The sequence below is a fragment of the Budorcas taxicolor genome, chromosome 11 (genome assembly GCF_023091745.1).
Source record: "Budorcas taxicolor isolate Tak-1 chromosome 11, Takin1.1, whole genome shotgun sequence".
Lineage (NCBI taxonomy): Eukaryota > Metazoa > Chordata > Mammalia > Artiodactyla > Bovidae > Budorcas > Budorcas taxicolor.
The window spans coordinates 79,399,962-79,419,895 of NC_068920.1; the positions used below are offsets into that span (position 1 = coordinate 79,399,962).

General features: G+C 38.2%; 2 protein-coding genes across 3 annotated transcripts in view; one reads left to right on the forward strand and one right to left on the reverse strand.

Moving 5' to 3' along the window:
- The first annotated feature begins 4 nt into the window (after positions 1 to 4).
- Positions 5 to 19,075, forward strand: NDUFAF7 (NADH:ubiquinone oxidoreductase complex assembly factor 7). 2 transcript variants are annotated; one of them, XR_008200092.1, is made up of 11 exons: positions 5 to 98; positions 366 to 529; positions 2,060 to 2,140; positions 3,082 to 3,192; positions 6,725 to 6,938; positions 7,981 to 8,039; positions 8,738 to 8,848; positions 12,173 to 12,316; positions 13,158 to 13,331; positions 13,852 to 14,143; positions 19,036 to 19,075. XR_008200092.1 is itself a non-coding variant. In XM_052647460.1 (10 exons), exons 1-10 carry the CDS (start codon positions 47 to 49, stop codon positions 14,065 to 14,067), a joined length of 1,326 nt encoding a protein of 441 aa, XP_052503420.1. In that variant the 5' UTR covers positions 5 to 46; the 3' UTR covers positions 14,068 to 14,816. The 2 variants fall into 2 exon arrangements, 1 of the variants encoding a protein (XP_052503420.1); XM_052647460.1 differs by lacking the exon at positions 19,036 to 19,075 and having other exon boundaries at positions 13,852 to 14,816.
- The window catches only part of PRKD3 (protein kinase D3), a 75,118-nt gene continuing 74,086 nt past the window's right edge, over positions 18,903 to 19,934 (reverse strand). Inside the window, exon 18 of the mRNA XM_052647459.1 lies at positions 18,903 to 19,297. Within this exon, the coding sequence (XP_052503419.1) occupies positions 19,124 to 19,297 (174 nt within the window). The 3' untranslated portion in view covers positions 18,903 to 19,123. The remainder of the gene's footprint in view (positions 19,298 to 19,934) is intronic.

Below are 19,934 nucleotides of genomic sequence, written 5' to 3' on the forward strand. Positions count from 1 at the left end.
GCAATTCCCATTTCCGGGCGGAGCTTTACTGCAGGAGAAGTTAGGCATGAATATCTTGACGGCAGCCGGCGCTAGGCGGCTGTGCGCTATGCGCGCAGGTAAGAGATTGCGGTGCTCAAACCCTTGTTGCCTTGGAAACCGCCCGGGGCGCCTTCCTCAGTTGAGAGGGCTCTGGGGCGCTCTGGGCTGCAGACCTAGACATGGAATGGCTGTGTGGTCTTGGGCCGATGGCGGCCCGAGACCGCTTTCTTGGCTTTGGCTAAGTGAAAGGTTGACGAAGCCGCCTTGAAATCACTCAGGCTGCTGTGTCAACACTAAGATTTCTAATGAGTTCCGTATAATATTGTTTTTTTTTTTTTTTGCAGTCCTTCCTTGCCTTTGGAGAGGAAAGTACTTCAGCTCTGGGAATGAGCCTGCCGAAAACAATTCCGTGACTCCTATGCTGAGGCATCTTATATACAAAATCAAGTCTACTGGTCCCATCACTGTGGCCGAGTACATGAAGGAGGTCTTGACGAACCCAGCCAAGGTATGCGTCGGGGTACCAGGCCACCAGGCCCACTCGAGCAGCGCTGTCATGTGTGAACCAGGAGGATGTGCGCAGAGGAGCCCAAGGGCCCTCAGCCCTGGCGGGAGCCTTCCAGGGCAAGAATCAGGCTTGGAGACCTTTAGTTCAGTTCAGTCGCTCAGTCGTGTCCGACTCTTTGCGATCTCATGGACTGCCCCACGCCAGGCCTCCCTGTCCATCATCAACTCCAGGAGCTTGCTCAAATTCATGTCCATCGAGTTGGTGATGCCATCCAACCATTTCATCCTCTGTCGTCCCCTTGTCCTCATGTCTTCAGTCTTTGCCAGCATTAGGGTCTTTTCCAATGAGTCAGTTCTTTGCATCAGCTGACCAAAGTATTGAAGACCTTGGGACAGATAAATAAATCTGTCAGTTGATCAGGGCTGGGTCAAGTCAGCGGCAGTGGCATTAAAGAGAGTACAGGTTCCAAAGATGTTAAGGAGACAATGTAACCAATTGGATTTATGGGCGGAGGAAGGATGACTTCCCTACTTGGGTTTGTGGTGGTTGTTGCAGTTATTTTTCAGGAAGAAGAGAACACAGGAGTAGGAAGAGGTAGGACAGAGTTGAGTTCAGTGGATGAATGTGAAGTGTTTGTGGGACTCAGGTGGCATGTCCAGTAGGCAACAGGAAATATGAATTTGGTGCTTGGAAAGCTGTGTTGCGAAGGCATCAGCAAGCATTGGAAGCATATTCCATTGAGAATGGGAGGTCTGGACCTTTATGTTATAGCATTAGGCATTGTTACAGCTTTCTGACTTTCATTTCCTTTCTGCTGTACAAAGCCACTTGGTGAAAGCCTGTGATTCTTCTATTTTACAGTGTTTCACTTTTGTTGGCTTGAATTATGAGATCTGTGGAATCCCAGGGTTCATTTTCCTTTTGCTTTTGGATGTAGTGGAATGACTCAGGGTCCAGAGGTTTAGTAAAAGAAGGGATCCTTTAATGCCTGTATACAGTGCTACAGTGTACCAAAATTTCAGGTAAGGAGAAACTTTAAAACACATTTACCTGGGTTAGAGTTGAGATCTGCTCTTCATTTATCCATTTGTTGAGGCACCAACTATGCCACACACTGTTTCAGCCTCTGGGGATACTGCAGTGGACATTGGAGCCCTGCACTTATGTTCTAGTGAGAAAACGAACCATAAACGAGGAAGCAAATAATTGCACAAGATCACTGTGAATTGTTTTAACTAATTTTGAGGGTGAAAAAGACAAAACCCAGATTGATAGGGACTGAAAGCAAATAGTGTGGTAGGAATAGGGGTTGTGGAAGTTCCTTAGTTATGTTTTTCTACCAGTTCTGCAAAATGACTTACTTTGTAAAATCTAGGTAAAGACACTATTTATTTTGCTTATTTAGAAGAGAGAACTTTCTTATGAAATACTTGTTTTTCTAGTTGTATACATTATATAAGATTTTGGAGGGGTGTTTTAAAAAGCTTATTTGAAAATTAATGTTTTTTCCATTTTTTTCTTCTTATGTAGGGCTATTATATGAAGCATGACATGCTAGGAGAAGAAGGAGATTTCATTACTTCACCTGAAATAAGTCAGATGTTTGGGGAGGTAATATTCAATGTAAACTATAGAAGAAACTAATTATTACAAACATTTGAGAGAAAATCAAGTAGTATTATTCTACAGTAGTGTTTTATAAGTTTTGTTTTTTGTGATTCGTGAAGTTTTAATTTTTTAGTGGTTTATATACTGAAGGAATAGAGAATAATAGAGGTATATAGAGGACATTTAAAAGGTCTACATGTAGAAAAGGAAATGTAGCAATATGAAGAACAAAAGGAAAGAGAAAGAAAAGAGACAGAAGGTGAGGCATTAGAAAAGAGGAGAACCAGATGAAAAATGAGAATGGAAGGATGGAGAGAGACAACAGGTGAGGTGTAAAAGAAAGTTGGGAATATCCAAGAAGGAAGAGAGAAAAGATTAAAAAAAACACTGAGGAATTAGTGCAATCAAGATGTGCGCTAAAGCCCCTATTTCTTATTTAGCTGTATTTATAGTAAAAGTCTCCCTTTAGGAAACTTTGAATTCTTTTCAGGAATTCTAGTTCACTTATTTCCTTATATAATCTTTGATCAATTTAGAAATAGGAAATAGTACACAAAAGGAAGAAGAATCTAGGCATTAATAAATATTAACTATCACTTAAAGCGATGTAATTATTGAAATTACATGAATATGAAGAAGTGGCCTAATCATATTTCATATGTCTGTTCGCTTTCAAGTACTAGTACCTTTCAGTATGTGTCCTGAGACCTTTTATAATGGAGGCTGCCTTTTAACTAGGTGTTTTCTTCTGAAACTAAGCATCATAAGTGGTATGTGTTGTACTGCGAAGTTCCTATGTGTGTACATATATGAACTTGTTGAATAACATGTATAGTTGTTTGCAGACATTTTGCTTTCTGGTGTAAAGTCTGTTTACATAGTTTTACATCCTGGTATCCTTTTATGCTTTATAATGCTCAAACGTAGTTCTTTCCTTGTCACAGCTCCTAGGGATATGGTTCATCAGTGAATGGATAGCCGCTGGAAAAAATGCAGCTTTCCAACTGGTGGAACTAGGCCCAGGCAAGGGAACCCTCTTGGAAGATATTTTGAGGGTAAGTAATAAAGTCTCATGTACCTGAATCTTGTTATCTGTTTTTAAAATTCAGTTTTATTTACTTTTAATGTGCTGAGCATTCACTGCTGCACGGGCTTTCTCTAGTTATGGCAAATGGGGGCTACTCTCTAGCTGTGGCGCGAGGCCTTCTCATTGCGTGACTTCTCTTGTTACAGAGCACAAGCTCGAGGGTGCATGGGCTTCAGTATGTTGCGGGGCGCAGGCTCTAGAGTACAGGCTGCGTAGTTGTGGCTCAGGGGCTACGTTGCCCCACATCGTGTGGAATCTTCCTGGACCAGGAGTCGAACCTGTGTCCCCTTCATTGGCAGGTGGATTCTTAACCATTGGACCACCAACGAAGTCCAGAATCTTGTTGCTTTTAACTGAGTTTGAAAACTTTGTTGATTTCCTTGGCTTTCAGCCTTACTTCCTTCTCTCATATTTCTCAGCTAAAATATAATGCCAAGGGAATATAATGAATCATTACTTATTAGTATATGTTTGTAATCTTAAAAAGTAGGGGTTTGGGGAGAATGTGAGTTAAAAAGTAAAAGACATTTAGAAGACATTATGGAAGAATGTATTCATCTTTTGAGTAGGGAGTTTTAAAAACGTAGAAGCCACAAAGAAAAAGATTAATAATTTCCATTTCGTTAAAATTAAGAACTTTTTTGTTCTTTAAAAAAAACTAGGAGCTTTTTGTTCTTCAAAGATATCATAAAATGACAAGACAAAGCTCAAAGTCGGAGGAGTTATTTGCAACACATACAACTAACAAAGAACTGACAGTTAGAATACATTAAAAAACTCCTTTAAATCCATAAGAAAGTGACAGAGAACTCAACAGAAAAGTCAAGCCAAAGATGTAAACAGACCTGTCAGAGAAGAGTAAATCCATATGATCAACAAATACAAAAAGATGCTCAGACTCATTGGTAGTCAGAGAAATAGAAGTTAACATCACAGTGAGAAACCATTCTACTCAAAATTAGAAAGACTTGGTGAGGATGAGGAGCAAGGGGACTCTCATATACTGCTTCTAAGTATAGTTTATTGTAACTCCTGTGACTAGCTACTGGACATTATCTGTTAACATCAAAGTTACTTATATTGTGTGACCCAAAATAAATTGTGAGTTTATTTTGCATGTACCTGACAATTCGTGTAAAAAAGAAAAAAAACCAAAACCCCATTCAATTTCAAGACATTAAAATTTTCTGATGTTATGTAATTTCTGCTTGAAATTAGGAATTGAAGTTTTTTTTAAAACTTACAATTGTCTGATGAAGAAGAATCATTATATTGTATGGCTCAGTGGGGAAAAGACCTACTGACCTACGTTTTCAGGGCTCAATTTTGTATCTTTTTAAATTGACAAAGACATTTGAATATAAAATAATAAAATTCTCAAACAATATTTTGTCTCAAGTACCTTAAAAATTAAGCCCACAGGTTTTTTCTTTAATTTTTTTTATTGAAGTATAGTTGATTTACAGTGTTTCAGGTTATAGCAAAGTGATTATATATAATTATTTTCAGATTATTTTCAATTATAGGTTATTATAAGATACTAAATATAGTTCCTTGTTGTTCATCTGTTTTATATATATGGTAGTGTGTATGTGCTAATACCAAATACTTAATCCTTGCCTCCCTATAATCCAACTGTTATGTTTGTTTTTTGGAAAGAAAATATTTGGCTTTATCAATTCCCCTGCCTACGCATCTTCAATAGCTACCCTCTTACCAATACAAGATGTTCACAACCATTTGCCGTACCTTAAACTCTGTGCTCCAAACCATATGCACCAAACTATACCCATAGGTCTTAAAAATGTCTTGAGAGTGCTTCCCTATTTCAAGTTCTAAGAACTCTGAAACAGCCAAAGAATATAAAGAAAATAGCCAAAGGCATAATTGCTGCTGCTGCTGCTAAGTTGCTTCAGTTGTGTCCGACTCTGTGTGACCCCATAGACGGCAGCCCACCAGGCTCCCCTGTCCCTGGGATTCTCCAGGCAAGAACACTGGAGTGGGTTGCCATTTCCTTCTCCAAAGCATGAAAGTGAAAAGTGAAAGTGAAGTCGCTCAGTTGTGTCCGACTCTTAGTGACCCCAAGGACTGCAGCCCACCAGGCTCCTCCATCCATGGGATTTTCCAGGCAAGAGTACTGGAGTGGGGTGTCATCCCCTTCTCCAAAGGCATAATTATAAATGTTTTATTTTTGATCAAATTTCTGAAGGATTTTTCTCTTCACTTCAGTTCAGTCGCTCAGTCGTGTCCGACTTTGCAACCCCATGAACTGCAGCACGCCAGGCCTCCCTGTCCATCACCAACTCCCGAAGTTCACCCAAACTCATGTCCATTGAGTTGGCGATGTCATCCAGTCATCTCATCCTCTGTCGTCCCCTTCGCCTCCTGCCCCCAATCCCTCCCAGCATCAGAGTCTTTTCCAATGAGTCAACTCTTTGCATGAGGTGGCCAAAGTACTGGAGTTTCAGCTTCAACATCAGTCCCTTCAGTGAACACCCAGGACTGATATCCTTTAGGAGGGACTGGTTGGATCTCCTTGCAGTCCAAGGGACTCTCAAGAATCTTCTCCAACACCACAGTTCAAAAGTGTCAATCCTTTAGTGCTCAGCTTTCTTTATAGTCCAACTGTCACATTTTTCTCTTAGGAAGAAGTTTTCCATGTGTAGTTTTATCTCAAAACTGAATTTGAAAAAGTCGTCTTGTCCTTATCAGTCTGTACCTGCATATGCAGTATCAAAAGTAGGATGCATATCACCAGTGAATATTAAATTCAAGTGAAAAAAATTGATGTACTTATGTAATTAGCATTGAATATTTTGCATTAATATATATTGATAAAACATCAGTATGTTTGTTTTTTTTCTCCTTATGTTTACAATGGCTAAAAATAAAAAGTATGTGTAGCTGAGGAAAAATTGAAATGGAAAGAATCTCAAAGTTAAACTGTGAAGTCATTAGTGCTGTTCAAATCTGATTTCTTGTGGATACAGTCTGATCATCTCGGGTAAGATTGTTTTGTAGACAGGGCAGCTTTTTAAAATCAAGCCTAACTCTCTGTCCATGAACACGCTATGTGGCACTAGGTGTGATATGCAATTTCCAGGTCTTACAAGTAATAAATCTCCATTTTTTCAAAGTTAAAATCAGGGCCATATAAATTTTGTTTCCTCTGTCTTTTTTTAGACTCCCTAATCTGAATCATTGTTTTTACTGGATGCTAAAGCTTTTATTTTCATTTGTTAGTCATATCTCTAATTTTTATCAGTAGGAAAGCAAATGGTATTGTAGACTGTTCATTTCTTATATAGACTATGTTTAATAACTCCAATAGGTTTTGGTTCTTATAGACTGCTGGAGAGTGACCTGTGTGAAGAAGAAATTTCTCTGAAACCAGTTATTACTTCTACTGTGATACTGACAAATTATTGAAATAAATGGCTAGAAAACCTAAAATCTACTCAACACTCTGTATTTTGCCAATTTCTTCTTTTTATATTTAGGTATTTAGTCAACTTGGGTCTTTGCTGAAAAACTGTGACATTTCACTACATCTGGTAGAGGTGAGCCAGAAATTAAGTGAGATTCAAGCATTAACGTTGACTGAAGAGAAGGTCCCATTAGAGCGAAATGCTGGATCCCCAGTATATATGAAAGGTGTCACTAAATCTGGAATTCCGGTTTCCTGGTACCGAGATCTGCAAGATGTTCCAAAAGGTAATTATTTTACATTGATCAATGAAAGAATTTTGATCACAGCCCCCCTCACAGTGATTGTGAGCACAACCTTGTTTTGCAATATAGTAGATTGAGTTACTGCTGCCAATTCTCTTACTTATAGAGATTAACAAACATTTTTTTTCTGGAGAAGAGCACTGTGTTAGAAAATAAAATCTCCTAACTTTGAGGAGCAGTGAATTTCAGGCAGTGTTGCAGAAACCAGACAAAACCAAAATAGGGATCTCTCTTGTACGTTTCAGTTTTTCCTTACCCCTAAGATAGTACTGATGGTGAAGCAGCCCAAGGCAGTGGGGCCGAAAGAAGCAGTGTTAGGAGATGAGTTTACTTTTGTTGTTAAAAATTGTTTCTTTATTTGGCCATACTGGGCCTTAGTTGCGGCTCGTGGGAACTTTCATCTTCGTTGCGGCATGTGGAATCTGTTATTAATAGTTATAGCATATGGGATCTAGTTCCCTAACCAGGGACCGACCCAGGCACCCTGCATTGGGAGCATGGAGTCTTAGCCACTGGGCCACCAGGAAGTCCCGTAGATGAGTTTAATATTGTAGTCTTTGGATTATCCTTACTTGAAAAGGGTGGTGGAGAAATCCCTGTATTCCTCAAGAATATTATATTGACGAGCCCCGGTCAAACCTAACGTGGTAGTCTGACCCTGGCCAAGGTGCCACAGCCATTCCTGGCCTTCACCATCTCATTTGATTTTAGGAAATTCAAATCCTCTTCTAGCTAACAGATTTCAGTTCTGATTCATTTCATTCCTAGTGGTGCATTAAAAATTACACTGATAACTGGGACTCTCTGTGTGGAAAATGAGAATAGTAATAGTTGCTCCTGTATCAGTTCTGCACAGTAGGTTTCCTGTGAAGAGGTGGATGACTCTGTGAAAGTGGTAATTACGCAAGCATCACAACTTCCAATATGAAGAACTGTGCATATTCTTTTTGCTAATGTCCGAAAGAACCAATTTATTGCCTTGAAAATGCTGAAGTGTTAATTTTTCTCTTCTGTTTTTAAACAGAGTACAGCTTTTATCTCGCACATGAATTTTTTGATGTTCTTCCTGTGCATAAGTTTCAGGTACTAATGGGAAAGAAGTCACATTTATAATTGAATAACAAAGGGCCTTTTGTTGTAAGAATAAACATTTATGATGTTTAATTGTTACTGTTTGAAGCTAGCTATATTCGGAAGTTTGATGAATATAAACAATTGAAAAGCAAAAGTGAAATATTAAGGATTCTTAATTCTCTTAGGATAATTATTAAGATTCTTAATTCTTCTGGGATAAAGATGTATGGGAATATAAGATGGTAAGTGACTATAGTACAATGAAGGATAATTTTTTTAGGAAATATTTTTAAATTCTAAAAATTGAAATTTTTCTTCATTCTTTCTGTGAGGAGATTTAAGATTTGGTAGCAGTGCGTGTGTACTGGTAACTTCTAGGGCTAAGAGTATATGTTATTATGTAGTGATTTGTTGGCAAAGCTTCTGATTAGTCCTCCTAAGTCTGTTTTCTGTTTTGGGGGCACTTACCATGTTGCTTACTCTCTCTTCCATTTCTTATCTAAACAACATTAATAGTTTGCATCTGTCAGTCTACTCATATTATTCAAAGGAAGTGAAGTAATGGCTTTAAATAATTTCAAGTGGTAAAATGTTCTGTAAATGTTATTTATCTAGCTTATATATGATAAGAGAAGATTTGCTATTTTGATAAAGGCGGTTTTGAGAACAGACTTGCAGAAATTTGTTTTTTTGTTACTTGCGTTTAGAAAACACCACACGGATGGCGAGAAGTACTTGTTGATATTGATCCGCAGGTTTCTGATAAACTGAGATTTGTTTTGGCGCCATGTGCCACCCCAGCAGAAACGTTCATACAAGTACGAATAAGTTTTTTTTTTCGTAAGTTTATTGCCAACCCAATCTTCGGTCTTATTTTCTCTGAGTTCCTATTTTAGAGTTCCTTGTAACATGAGAAGAGCTTTTTATTGATAGTAGAAATGCATAGGATCTGTCAGAATGGGTTCAAGTCATTCCTTGGCTGTGTGAGCTTCACGTAATAAGAATTTAAGTGCTTACTCAGCAAGTTCCGGATCTGTCTCCTGCAGTTCTCTGTCAAATGATGACAACATTGTCTACTTGACAGGAAGTTATATGTCTGTGAAAACAGTGGTGTACAGTGTATATATAGTAAGGTAACAATAACAGTATTTATTAAATACTTTGTTTGTGTTACTCCATTTTCTCATTCAATTCTCAAAACTATCCTCCAGTTCAGTTCAGTTCGGTTCAGTCGCTCAGTCGTGTCCGACTCTTTGCGACCCCGTGAATTGCAGCACGCCAGGCCTCCCTGTCCATCACCAACTCCCGAAGTTCACCCAAACTCATGTGCATCGAGTCAGTGATGCCATCCACCATCTCATCGTCAGTCGTCCCCTTCTCCTCCTGCCCCCAATCCCTCCCAGCATCAGAGTCTTTTCCAATGAGTCAGCTCTTCGCATGAGGTGGCCAAAGTACTGGAGTTTCAGCTTTAGCATCAGTCCTTCCAAAGAAAACTATCCTTAGGTCAGTTTTATTATCACTCTCTTTGGGCTACTGTTGGAGCATGCATTTTTTTCTCAAATTTAAATTTGGGTGAAAGAAAAAAGGCATGCTTCAACAGTATGGCGCATGATTCTCGTCTGATTTTAGTCTGCCAAATGGTGGATGTACTGCTGCACTCTGTTGTCCTCAAGGAATAATCTCAAGAGGCTACAGATCTTAGGTTTGGGTTAAATGATTCAAAAATCCTTTACTTCCCAGGCACGTTTGGGCTTTAGATTGCCTGTTTTATCCCACCCACCTCCCCTTTTTTGAGCTGAGAAAAAAGGATTTCTACTTTCTGGACCATAAGTAAGGATTTCTGCCTCAGAAGTTATTGATTTTATAAGCTTTTTTTTTTTTTTTTGTGGGGGTAGTTTATTTTATTTATTTATTTTTATACTTTAATATATTTTATTTATTTATTTTTATTTTATTTTATTTTTTAATTTTAAAATCTTTAATTCTTACATGTGTTCCCAAACATGAACCCCCCTCCCACCTCCCTCCCCATAACATCTCTGTGGGTCATCCCCATGCACCAGCCCCAAGCATGCTGTATCCTGCGTCAGACATAGACTAGCGATTCATATAAGCTTTTAAACATAAACCTGTGAATTAAGTTTTCTTTGCAAAACATAAGTTTAAAATAGCCTAAGTGCTTGTGAACATTTATATTTTTTCATATTCTGGCTACCTAATTTTACCTGAGTGTGAATCAAACTCCTATAGCTTCCAGAAGCTCACCCCGAGAGTTGATTGTTTCTAGTTCTTCACTTGAACAGTGTACACTTAGGAGAGAGGCAGTGGTAACTTCCCCCTGTCATTTGGATGGAGCAAATGGGGATGGAACTCTGTTGTCCTGAAGAGCAAGCAGTGTAGGATGTAAAGAATGTCAGCATGCAACACTGAGGCCTGTCAGCTTATGCTTGAAACTGGCCCCATGGTTTATGTAGTCACACCATGGAATTTATCAAACAGCACTGGGGGCTTAGATGGTAAAGCCAAGTAAGCTGGGATTCTCTGGTGTCTCAGTTGGTCAACAATCTACCTGCAATGCTGGAGACCTGGATTTGATCCCTAGGTGGGAAAGATCCCCTGGAGAAGGGAATGGCAACCCACTCCAGTATTCTTGCCTGGAGAATTCCAGGGACGGAGGAGCCTGGTGGGCTACAGTCCATGAGGTCGCAAAGAGTCCGACACGACTGAGTGACTAACACACACTGGGGGCTTAGTGGTTTATTATTTCATTTAATCCTCACAGTAAGCCTAGAATATGTACTGGGGAACTAGACTGTGAAAGGTGAAGTAACTTGTCTCTAGTAAGCAGTGGATGAGCTGAGACTCACAGGCTGAGTCTGCCTGACTCTATATCTCTCGCTGCTGCTGCTGCTAAGTTGCCTCAGTCGTGTCCGACTCTGTGCGACCCTGGAGACAGCAGCCCACCAGGCTCCCCCATCCCTGGGATTCTCCAGGCAAGAACACTGGAGTGGGTTGCCATTGCCTTCTCCAATGCATGAAAGTGAAAAGTAAAAGTGAAGTTGCTCAGTCGTGTCTGACTCTTAGCGACCCCATGGACTGCAGCCTTCCATGCTCCTCCGTCCATGGGATTTGCCAGGCAAGAGTACTGGAGTGGGGTGCCATTGCCTTCTCCTGTGCTATTATAGGCAGAGACTTCAAGGCAAGTCAGTATCTCACTTACAATAGGTGTCTGTTTTTCAGTCACTAAGTCATGTCTGACTATTTGCAACCCCATGAACTGCAGCACGCCAGGCTTCCCTGTCCTTCACCATCTCCCAGAGTTTGCTCAGATTTATGTCCATTGAGTTGGTGATGCCATCCAACCATCTCATCCTCTGCCACCTCAGGGTCTTTTCTAATAGGTGTTAAGAGGTAGCAAAAGTTAATGTATATTTGCATAATGAAGAAAAAATTTTGTTCAATAACAGGAATTAGTGAAATTTAATATATACTAATCCAGTTGGCAAGTATTATTATTTACTGTTCATATACTTTCTAAGCGAATATGTACTTCTCGAAGACCCTTAATAGTTGAACATCTTGGGAAATAAGGGCTTCAGTTACGTTGACACTGGTTTATAAGCCGGTATTAACTAGATTTAGGGTATATCAGTGGGGTACCTTTTGCCCCCAAAGAAGGCAGATATACTTAATAGGCTCTGTTTTGTTATATTGGATTTATTTGTTCTTCCAGCACAAGTTTTTAGTGTCTCTCACGTGCCAGACACTGTTCCAGGCAGACAAAAATCCCTTTCCCATGGTTTCAGCCCAGTGGAATATATTTATATGAATTATGATATAGAAGTGAAATCACCATAAATAAAATGATAAGGTACTTAGCCATCTGGAGGGTTGAGAGGGCTTATGGCTTTTTATAAAAGGCATCAAAATAAAACGTGTTTGTAAACTGAGTGGATGGCCTCAGAGAACCAAGGAGTTCTATATAATACAAAGGGTGTCATGTGAAAAGTTGAGTGTAGACAACATATCCATATTGACAAGGAATTTGTTTTTATTATAACTGAGAAATACTCATTGTAGGAAAACCCTAAGGAAACAAGTTTTTTGAATGATGTATTTTGATTCAACTATTCCCTTACTAGGATGATGAAACAAGGGATCATGTGGAAGTGTGTCCTGAGGCTGGGGTTGTTATTCAGGAACTTTCTCAACGCATTTCGCTAACTGGAGGTGCTGCCCTGATCGCGGATTATGGTCATGACGGGACTAAGACAGACACCTTCAGAGTATGTATAATTCAGTCACATGATTTATCAGAATTTAACTGGTATAGTTTACTTAGTTGTCATATGTTAGGGTTGAAGTTCATTGAAGATATGTGTCTCATTTTGGTTTCTACAGTGTCTGTCTTTGCTGCATTACATTATTTTATAATTAATATATGTTGTTATAGTTGCCCTTAACCCAGTATTTTACTGTCCACCTTTCTTTTGAACAGGGTCTAGATTGTCTACATTATTCCTTAAGTTGCAGAACCTAGGTTTCCATAGATTCTAGTAAACATCTGAATAATTCAAGTGGGAAGATTTTCTTGAAAGTTCTTAAAAATTTCTCCTCCCTTCAGTTAAAAAAAAAGTTTAACTTTATTATTATTTTTTTTTTTTTAAAGAAAAACCTGGAGAGTTTCTTTTAAAACACTGTTTGTCTAGATTTACCTCCAGGATTCTGACTTGCTAGGTCTGTGAAGAGTCCAGTAATGTGTTCTCAGGAGACTACAATGCATATGCCGATGGATACACTTTGTAAAACACTGTCTAGGTTCTGTTAACCTGAGTTCATCTGGAGAATTCTCTCTTCATCACCATGGACATTAATGAGAATTTTCAACAGATGTCAAAGGCAGCATGTTCAGGCACTACAACATAGTACTTCATAGTGGGTTTTCCGCATAGTATCTCATTTGAAGAAAGGGTGCTATGTTGCAAGAGTTTGTAAACCCCTGATGTAGGCCATATATTCCTTTTTAACAGTTGTTATGTAAAGTGGACTACATGATAGCATTTCTTTAATCTTGATAATGATAACCATAAAAGTACAAAAACTCATCATTTAAAAATTACGTTCAAGGGGTTTCGTGGCCACCGGCTTCATGATGTCCTAACTGCCCCGGGAACAGCAGACCTAACAGCTGACGTGGACTTCAGTTACTTGCGTAGAATGTCCCAGGGGAAAGTAGCTTCCCTGGGTCCAATAGAACAGCAAACTTTTTTAAGAAACATGGGCATTGACGTCCGGCTGAAGGTAATGGTTTATCTTATTTCACTATTACTAACTAGTTTAATTTCATAGTATTTCAACACATATTGTAAATAGTGAGTTCACTTGGTCTCGGTGCTCTTATAGTCCGATCCATGGTGTTGTGGCAGTGTAGGGTTCAGTGTAACCAGACCACTTGAGGGGAGAGCACATTGGTAAGTTTCACGCATCTCTGTATGAGGTAGACTTAAGACTTCCAAATAGTGTTAATGTTTGTTAAGAAACCTTAACTGCCTGTATGAGTATGAATTTTAGAACTGTCTTAAAGACATCTTAACACTTCAGCATAGATCATACCACCTGGGAATGTTTGTTAAACATACAAATCTATAGGTTTGGGTCACAGCAACCTATGTCTTCAATAAACAGGCCATGATTCTGAGGTAGAGGCTCAAAATCACATTTTTAAGCACTGTTTTATTGAATAGCTAATAGTCATTGTATTACTACATATACCTAGGAATTGTTTCTTCTGGTTATTTTTACTGACATTTTTTCTTTTCAGATTCTTTTAGATAAAACAGATGAGCCATCATTGAGGCAGCAGTTACTTCAGGGGTATAATATGTTAATGAATCCTATGAAGATGGGAGAAAGATTTAACTTTCTTGCCTTGGTACCTCATCAGAGACTTCATGGTAGAAATCATCAGACGAATGCACGTCAGTCAAAACCCTCTCCATCACCTGTAGCTGGGTTTGGTGAACTTGCTTGGCAGTGATATTTCAGTTTGGACTTTTCACCCCCAAGTTGGCCTAAGAAACCAGAATAAAGGGAACACATTTTATATATCACAGGTAAAATAAATATTAAAATATTTTATCTCGTCATAGCCAATAAAAAAAACCATACAGTACCACTGGAAGTTGATCTTTTAAGATTGTATTTGATTCTTGGTACAAATGTGTGTTCTCAATTTAATGAAACAAATTATTGAGTATCCTCTAATTAATAAAGCTGGTTGTTATAGTGTTATTTTAAAGTGTAAACATGAATACTGATTGGTTTAATAAAAACTGGAAACAACTGGCCATTCACAGGGGGCTGATTACATATAACTAGTTGCTCCGTGGCATGTGGAAATCTTCTGGACCAGGAATCGAACCCGTATCCCCTGCATTAGTAGGCAGATTCTTATCCACTGTGCCACCAGGGAAGTCCAAAAGTGAAAGAAAAGTGAAAGTTGTTCTGTCCGACATGGTGATCCCATGGACTGTATCCCTCCAGGCTTCTGTCCATGGAATTCTCTAGGCAGGAATACTGGAGTGGGTTTGCCTGTTCCCTTTTCCAGGGAATCTACCCAACCCAGGGAATCAAACCCAGGTCTCTTTACTATCTGTGCCACCAGGGAAGCCCAGGGAAATCCGAGTATAATGTTAAATGGCCTTTATTGAGGTAAGTTCCTTCTGTATCAGCTTTGTTGAGTTTTATCATGACTGACTGTTGAATATTGTTAAATACTTTTTTCTGTCTGTGGAGATGACTGTGATTTCAATCCTTCTATTAACGTTGATCACACTGAATGATCTGCAAATAAAGAACTATTCTTGTGTCCCTGGAGTACATCCCACTTGATCCTGGTATACTGTTGGATTCAGTTTGCTACTCTATGTGGATTTTTGTGTCTTTATTCATCAGAGATATTGGCCTGTAATTTTCTTTTGTAGTCTTTATCTGTTTTGGTACAAGGGAAATCGTGGCCTTGTAGAATCAATCTGGGAGTATTCCATTCTGTTACTGGAATAGTTTGAGGATAGGTATTAGCTTTTCTTTATATGTTTAGAATTCCTTTGTGAAGCCTGGAGTTTTGGTTTGCTGGGTTTTTTATTAATTACAAATTCAATTTCACCACCAATGATTGGTCTGTTCAGATTGTCTTGATTCAGTCTTGGTGGGGTTTCTAAAAATTTGTGCATTTCTTCTAGGTTGTCTGATTTGTTGGCATATGACTATTTGTGGTTTTCTATTTTTTTTGTATCTCTAGTAGTTCTCCTCTTTCATGTATTCTATTTGGGTCCTTTCTTTTCAGTGGTGCTGCTGCTGCTGCTGTCGCTTCAGTTGTGTCTGACTCTGTGTCACCCCAGAGACGGCAGCCCACCAGGCTCCCCGTCCCTGGGATTTTCCAGGCAAGAGTACTGGAGTGGGTTGCCATCCCTTCTCCACTTCTCAATAAGCCTGGCTAAAGATGTATCAATTTTATCTTTTCAAAAAACAAGTGCTTGGTTCATTGATATTTTCTATTGTTTTCTGGACTTTATATTTCCTCTCTTATTTCCTTCCATATGCTAAGTTTGGGCTTTGTTCTTTTTCTGATTCCTTTAGATGGTAGATTAGGTTGTTTACTTGAAATTTTTTCTCTTGAGGTAGGCCTTATATTTGCTATGAACGCCCAATAATCACTGAAATTTGCTAGTCTGGTTTGAGGGGTGAGAAGAGTCTTTTTTAATTTGTCCTCCTTTTTGGTATCTGAATTTTTTATAATATGCTTCTGTGAATTTTTTAATTAAAAACAAAATTAGAAAACAAAATTAAAATAAAATTAAAAACCAAGTTAAAAAAAAATTTTTAAAGTCACAGTAAAACCAATCAACCTGACAGGTACTTAAAATATGAATGAGAGTAAATGCAGACTACTTAGGAGGAATAATTTTCTAAAATTAGTTAATTCTCTCATTTTCGGATAACTGTCAAGATTTATTTCTGCAAGTTCCCATTCTTTTGGTTCACAGAACTTTTTAAATAATACCAGACATGGACTTTCTGAAGAATTATATTAATAGCCACACAAATTTGAGAGATTAAAAGAAAAGAATGTTAGTTATATGTCTTCAATTTATAGCTTAACTATATTGGAAGTTCACTGGCAGAGTGTTGAATGAAAATGTCCATAGTTGGCGGTTCCCAATTATTTAACAGTTTCCATGATTAAGGGGAGAGTTAGCCAGTGCTTCTTAAAACCTAGAAAAAAGTAAATTAAGTCTTTTGGCAGTTGCAACAGGTGAATATTTGATGGTAGTTTCTGAAAAGCTTTTAATTATTCCAAACTTTCAATAAATGAGACCTCGAGGTAATTACCTCAAAGTTTGTATGAAATTGTAATAATGAGTTGTTTTTTATTTTAGTCAGATAAAAAAAATCTGTGTTCTTAAATATAGCATTAGTTTCATTTACAAATACTATTTCTGAAACAGTTCTCTTACCAAAGCCTGGGAAAATAACACAACCAAATACAATTTTCTTTGGACACCTCTACTAGCTCAGGTTTTCACATGGAAAAGTACAGTGATATGGAAATACATTTTATTATCAAACTTCTTTGAGGATATTTACAAAAAGTGGGATATAATTAAAAATGTACTAAACAATGTCATTATAGACTTTGTATACATTATCAAATGTTTCTAACAATTATTTCTTATACAAACATGATGACTTCAAGACAAAAAAGGTTATGCAGGTTATACAGTAACTGGAGAAAATTACTCAATTCTAAATTATCTGACAGTGCCTTTACAATTTTTTCTAAGAAAACTTCTCAATAACAAAAACAAAGAGTGCAATTAATTTTATGGCTTGTAAAGTTTTATTATATAAGTATAGCAAACAGCATTCCAGTTAATTTTCATCTTATGCAGTAAAACCACAATAGAGTGCCTAGTGACTCAGAAATTACTTCATTTGAGCACACTGGTTGTATAAACAGACTTAGAGAAATTAGGGGAAGTTACCCCCTATCACAGGGAAAAAACATTTCCCAAAGGTTTTGCATAATTAATTTGCTTTTAGTTTTTAAAATTCCTGTATGAAGGTGAAATTCCTGTATGAGAATGAAATACTGAGACACTGTGGATTGTCTTCTGGGAATATCTAATGGTAGGCAGTATAGCAGAATGGTTAGAGTAAGGACGACTCTGGAGACACACTGCCTGGATTCAAACCCACATCCTAACTGTGTGACCTTAGGCAGCTAGTTAATTTTCCTGGGCCTCACTTTCCTTATCTGTGAGACAAAGTTGAAATGACTTATCCATGTCTACTGTGAGGGGAAAACATGTAAAGAGCTCAGAACAGAGGAGCACTGGTGTTTGCTTTCATTCTCTCAAGGGCATTTTTAGCCCTACACAAGGGAGTGGCTTCAGGGATCTCTGAAGGCCCTCTCATTATGTTCACAAGAACATTCTTTTCTTTTGCTATCGCAAATTCCATGGGCAATGATAGTTAACACTTTTATAACTTTTAGCTTATAAATATCTGATTTTCACAACAACACTGAGGAAGACAGAGGCAAGAATTATAACCTTTATTTTATAGATTGAGGAGCTCAAAGCTCAGCCAGGTTGTCACCTGCCGAGGTCAACATAGTTTAAGAGTGGAGCCAGATTTTTGGGCTTCACATCTTTTGTTCTTTTTGGAGGGGAAAAAAAAACATTCACAGTGATTATTTAGGAATCAAGAAACACAGAGCCCCTATATTTTCTATAAGTGGATAGTCCTAGATCTTTAACTTTTTGGGGGGGAAACTATTAGTAACTTTTAAAAGCTATGAAAAAGTCTAACCTCTTAAATATGTTAGGGTACAAAAACTGTGTTTAGCTGGCTGCTGGAGCTGCAGTGTTTTTAAAAATGCTTATTTCATTCTTTCATTTGCTCAGCTGATAATACAGCCCTACTCTTTATAAACTGTTTCATGCTGCACCCCACCCACTCCCCTAAACTGCTTAAAATAATTGATTTAAAAACATTCCGGATATCTGTAAAGCCTTGCAATAAGCTAAGGGAAGAAGAAAAGAGTACTGTTTGTTATTCTTTCCTGTAGCATTAACTGGCCCTGCACTGTCCCTGCTTTTGGCATGTATTTAATTTTCTTCCTCAAATTATACAGTCCCATGTAAAGAGAAATTGTGTGATTAGAGCTCAGATCTGTACCCATTAAACGTTGGAATCTAATGGTGGCATCACAACAGCATCAATGGGAATGTGACTATTCAGCAGCAGAGCTGAACTGTAGGAAGACGTATGTAACAACTCAGCACTGAGACCAGCAGTTCCTCCTCCTGGTTTTGTGTGTCAGTTGTCCCAAATAATCTTAGGGGCTGTTGCAACATACAGACAAAAGGTGACAACTTTTCATGTTCTGAAGAGCATATTCAGAATTTCAACCCCAAAGAAGTTAGAGCGATACTATTGTTTTGAAGTTTAACTGACCTAAAAGAGAAGGGTAAACAAGTTCAGCACTCCCTTTCTGGGCATCTAGGAAAAACCCCTCAGTGCCTCTGTGGTCAGTTAAACAAATGTTTAAAGTCTATAGGAAATGGCATGTTGGTAGCCTCTCAGTCATCTCATAAATGCAGATCTATTTAGTTATAAACTGTGCAATAACTCTTGTATGATTTGATCAAGTTATGCAGTAACTGGACTCTAGCTTGCCTTTTTACTCCTTTTTTTAAAAAATAATGTAAGAACAGGAAAGGGAAGATAAATTAAGTGCCACTATTGTACTAAAATGAACGATTAGGAAAAAATACAAAAACCAGTTATTGCTTATGTTGTAAAGGTTTATGAAAAGCTTCATCTGGGATTCCATTATGTGTTTTTATGACTCAGTTTCCCCTCTTGTACCTACTCAGTATGAACTACAGTATCGGTGTCACTGATTCCTTATGTTTTCCGTATCTTTGCATCCTTTCAGATGACAGCATACAAAGAACAACAGTTATGCAGCAAAATACCAGTCCATAACATGAAATGCTTCCTTATTGAAGTTAGCTCACTGATAACTAAGGATCTTCTTCCATGTCATCTGGATTGGGAGCCATAATGAAGTGCTTTGGGTATACAAGGTTGTGTGTGTACGCATGTATTTCCCAGCGGGCATCGTCACTTTCGTGTGTAATGTAACGTTCACCAATGCGAGTTTCAAATTCTCTAAGGTCAAGCCAAGTCTGATAGTCCTAGGGGAAAAAAATGAAGATTATGAACAGTAAAAGAAACAAAATACTGTGAACTTGTTCTTTTTGCTTAGCACCCTAGTTATGTAGTTGACAACCCCTACCCGCTGTTGCTGCTAAGTTGCTTCAGTAGTGTCCAATTCTGTGCGACCCCATAGACAGCAGCCCACCAGGCTCCCGTGTCCCTGGGATTCTCCAGAAAAGAATACTGGAGTGGGTTGCCATTTCAAATACTAGCTATACAATAAGTTCCATTTGTAATAATTTAGGTTAGCAATGTTATAGAAACTTTTTCAGATTTAGTCTCATGAAGGAAGTCACTCTTCTAAAATTAAAAAGTGGTGGTTAATAATAACTATTAATCTGATTACCCCTTACTCCTCAAAACAGGGGGAAGGTGCTTAGACTCTGTTATCAGGATAATTTAATAGCTGCTGAGATTAATTATGATTACATTTGTTCTAAAGTTACTTATATCCCTTATTCCCTTTACAGTAATTGTTCTAAAGCTTCTCTAGTCTGAAGTTTGGGGGTATCTTTTGATAAATCTATGCAATGGCTTTTAGGGGAATTAAAACCAAACATTTAAAATGGCATATCTGATCTTTTCAAAACCAAAAGGTTTACACTTACATTTTAA

Coding starts and splice junctions, on each gene's coding strand:
- NDUFAF7 (XM_052647460.1), top strand. CDS start 47: ATGAATATCTTGACGGCAGCCGGCGCTAGGCGGCTGTGCGCTATGCGC. Junction 2,141..3,081: donor TAAGTCAGATGTTTGGGGAG/GTAATATTCAAT, acceptor TCCTTGTCACAG/CTCCTAGGGATATGGTTCAT. Junction 13,332..13,851: donor GCATTGACGTCCGGCTGAAG/GTAATGGTTTAT, acceptor TTTTCTTTTCAG/ATTCTTTTAGATAAAACAGA.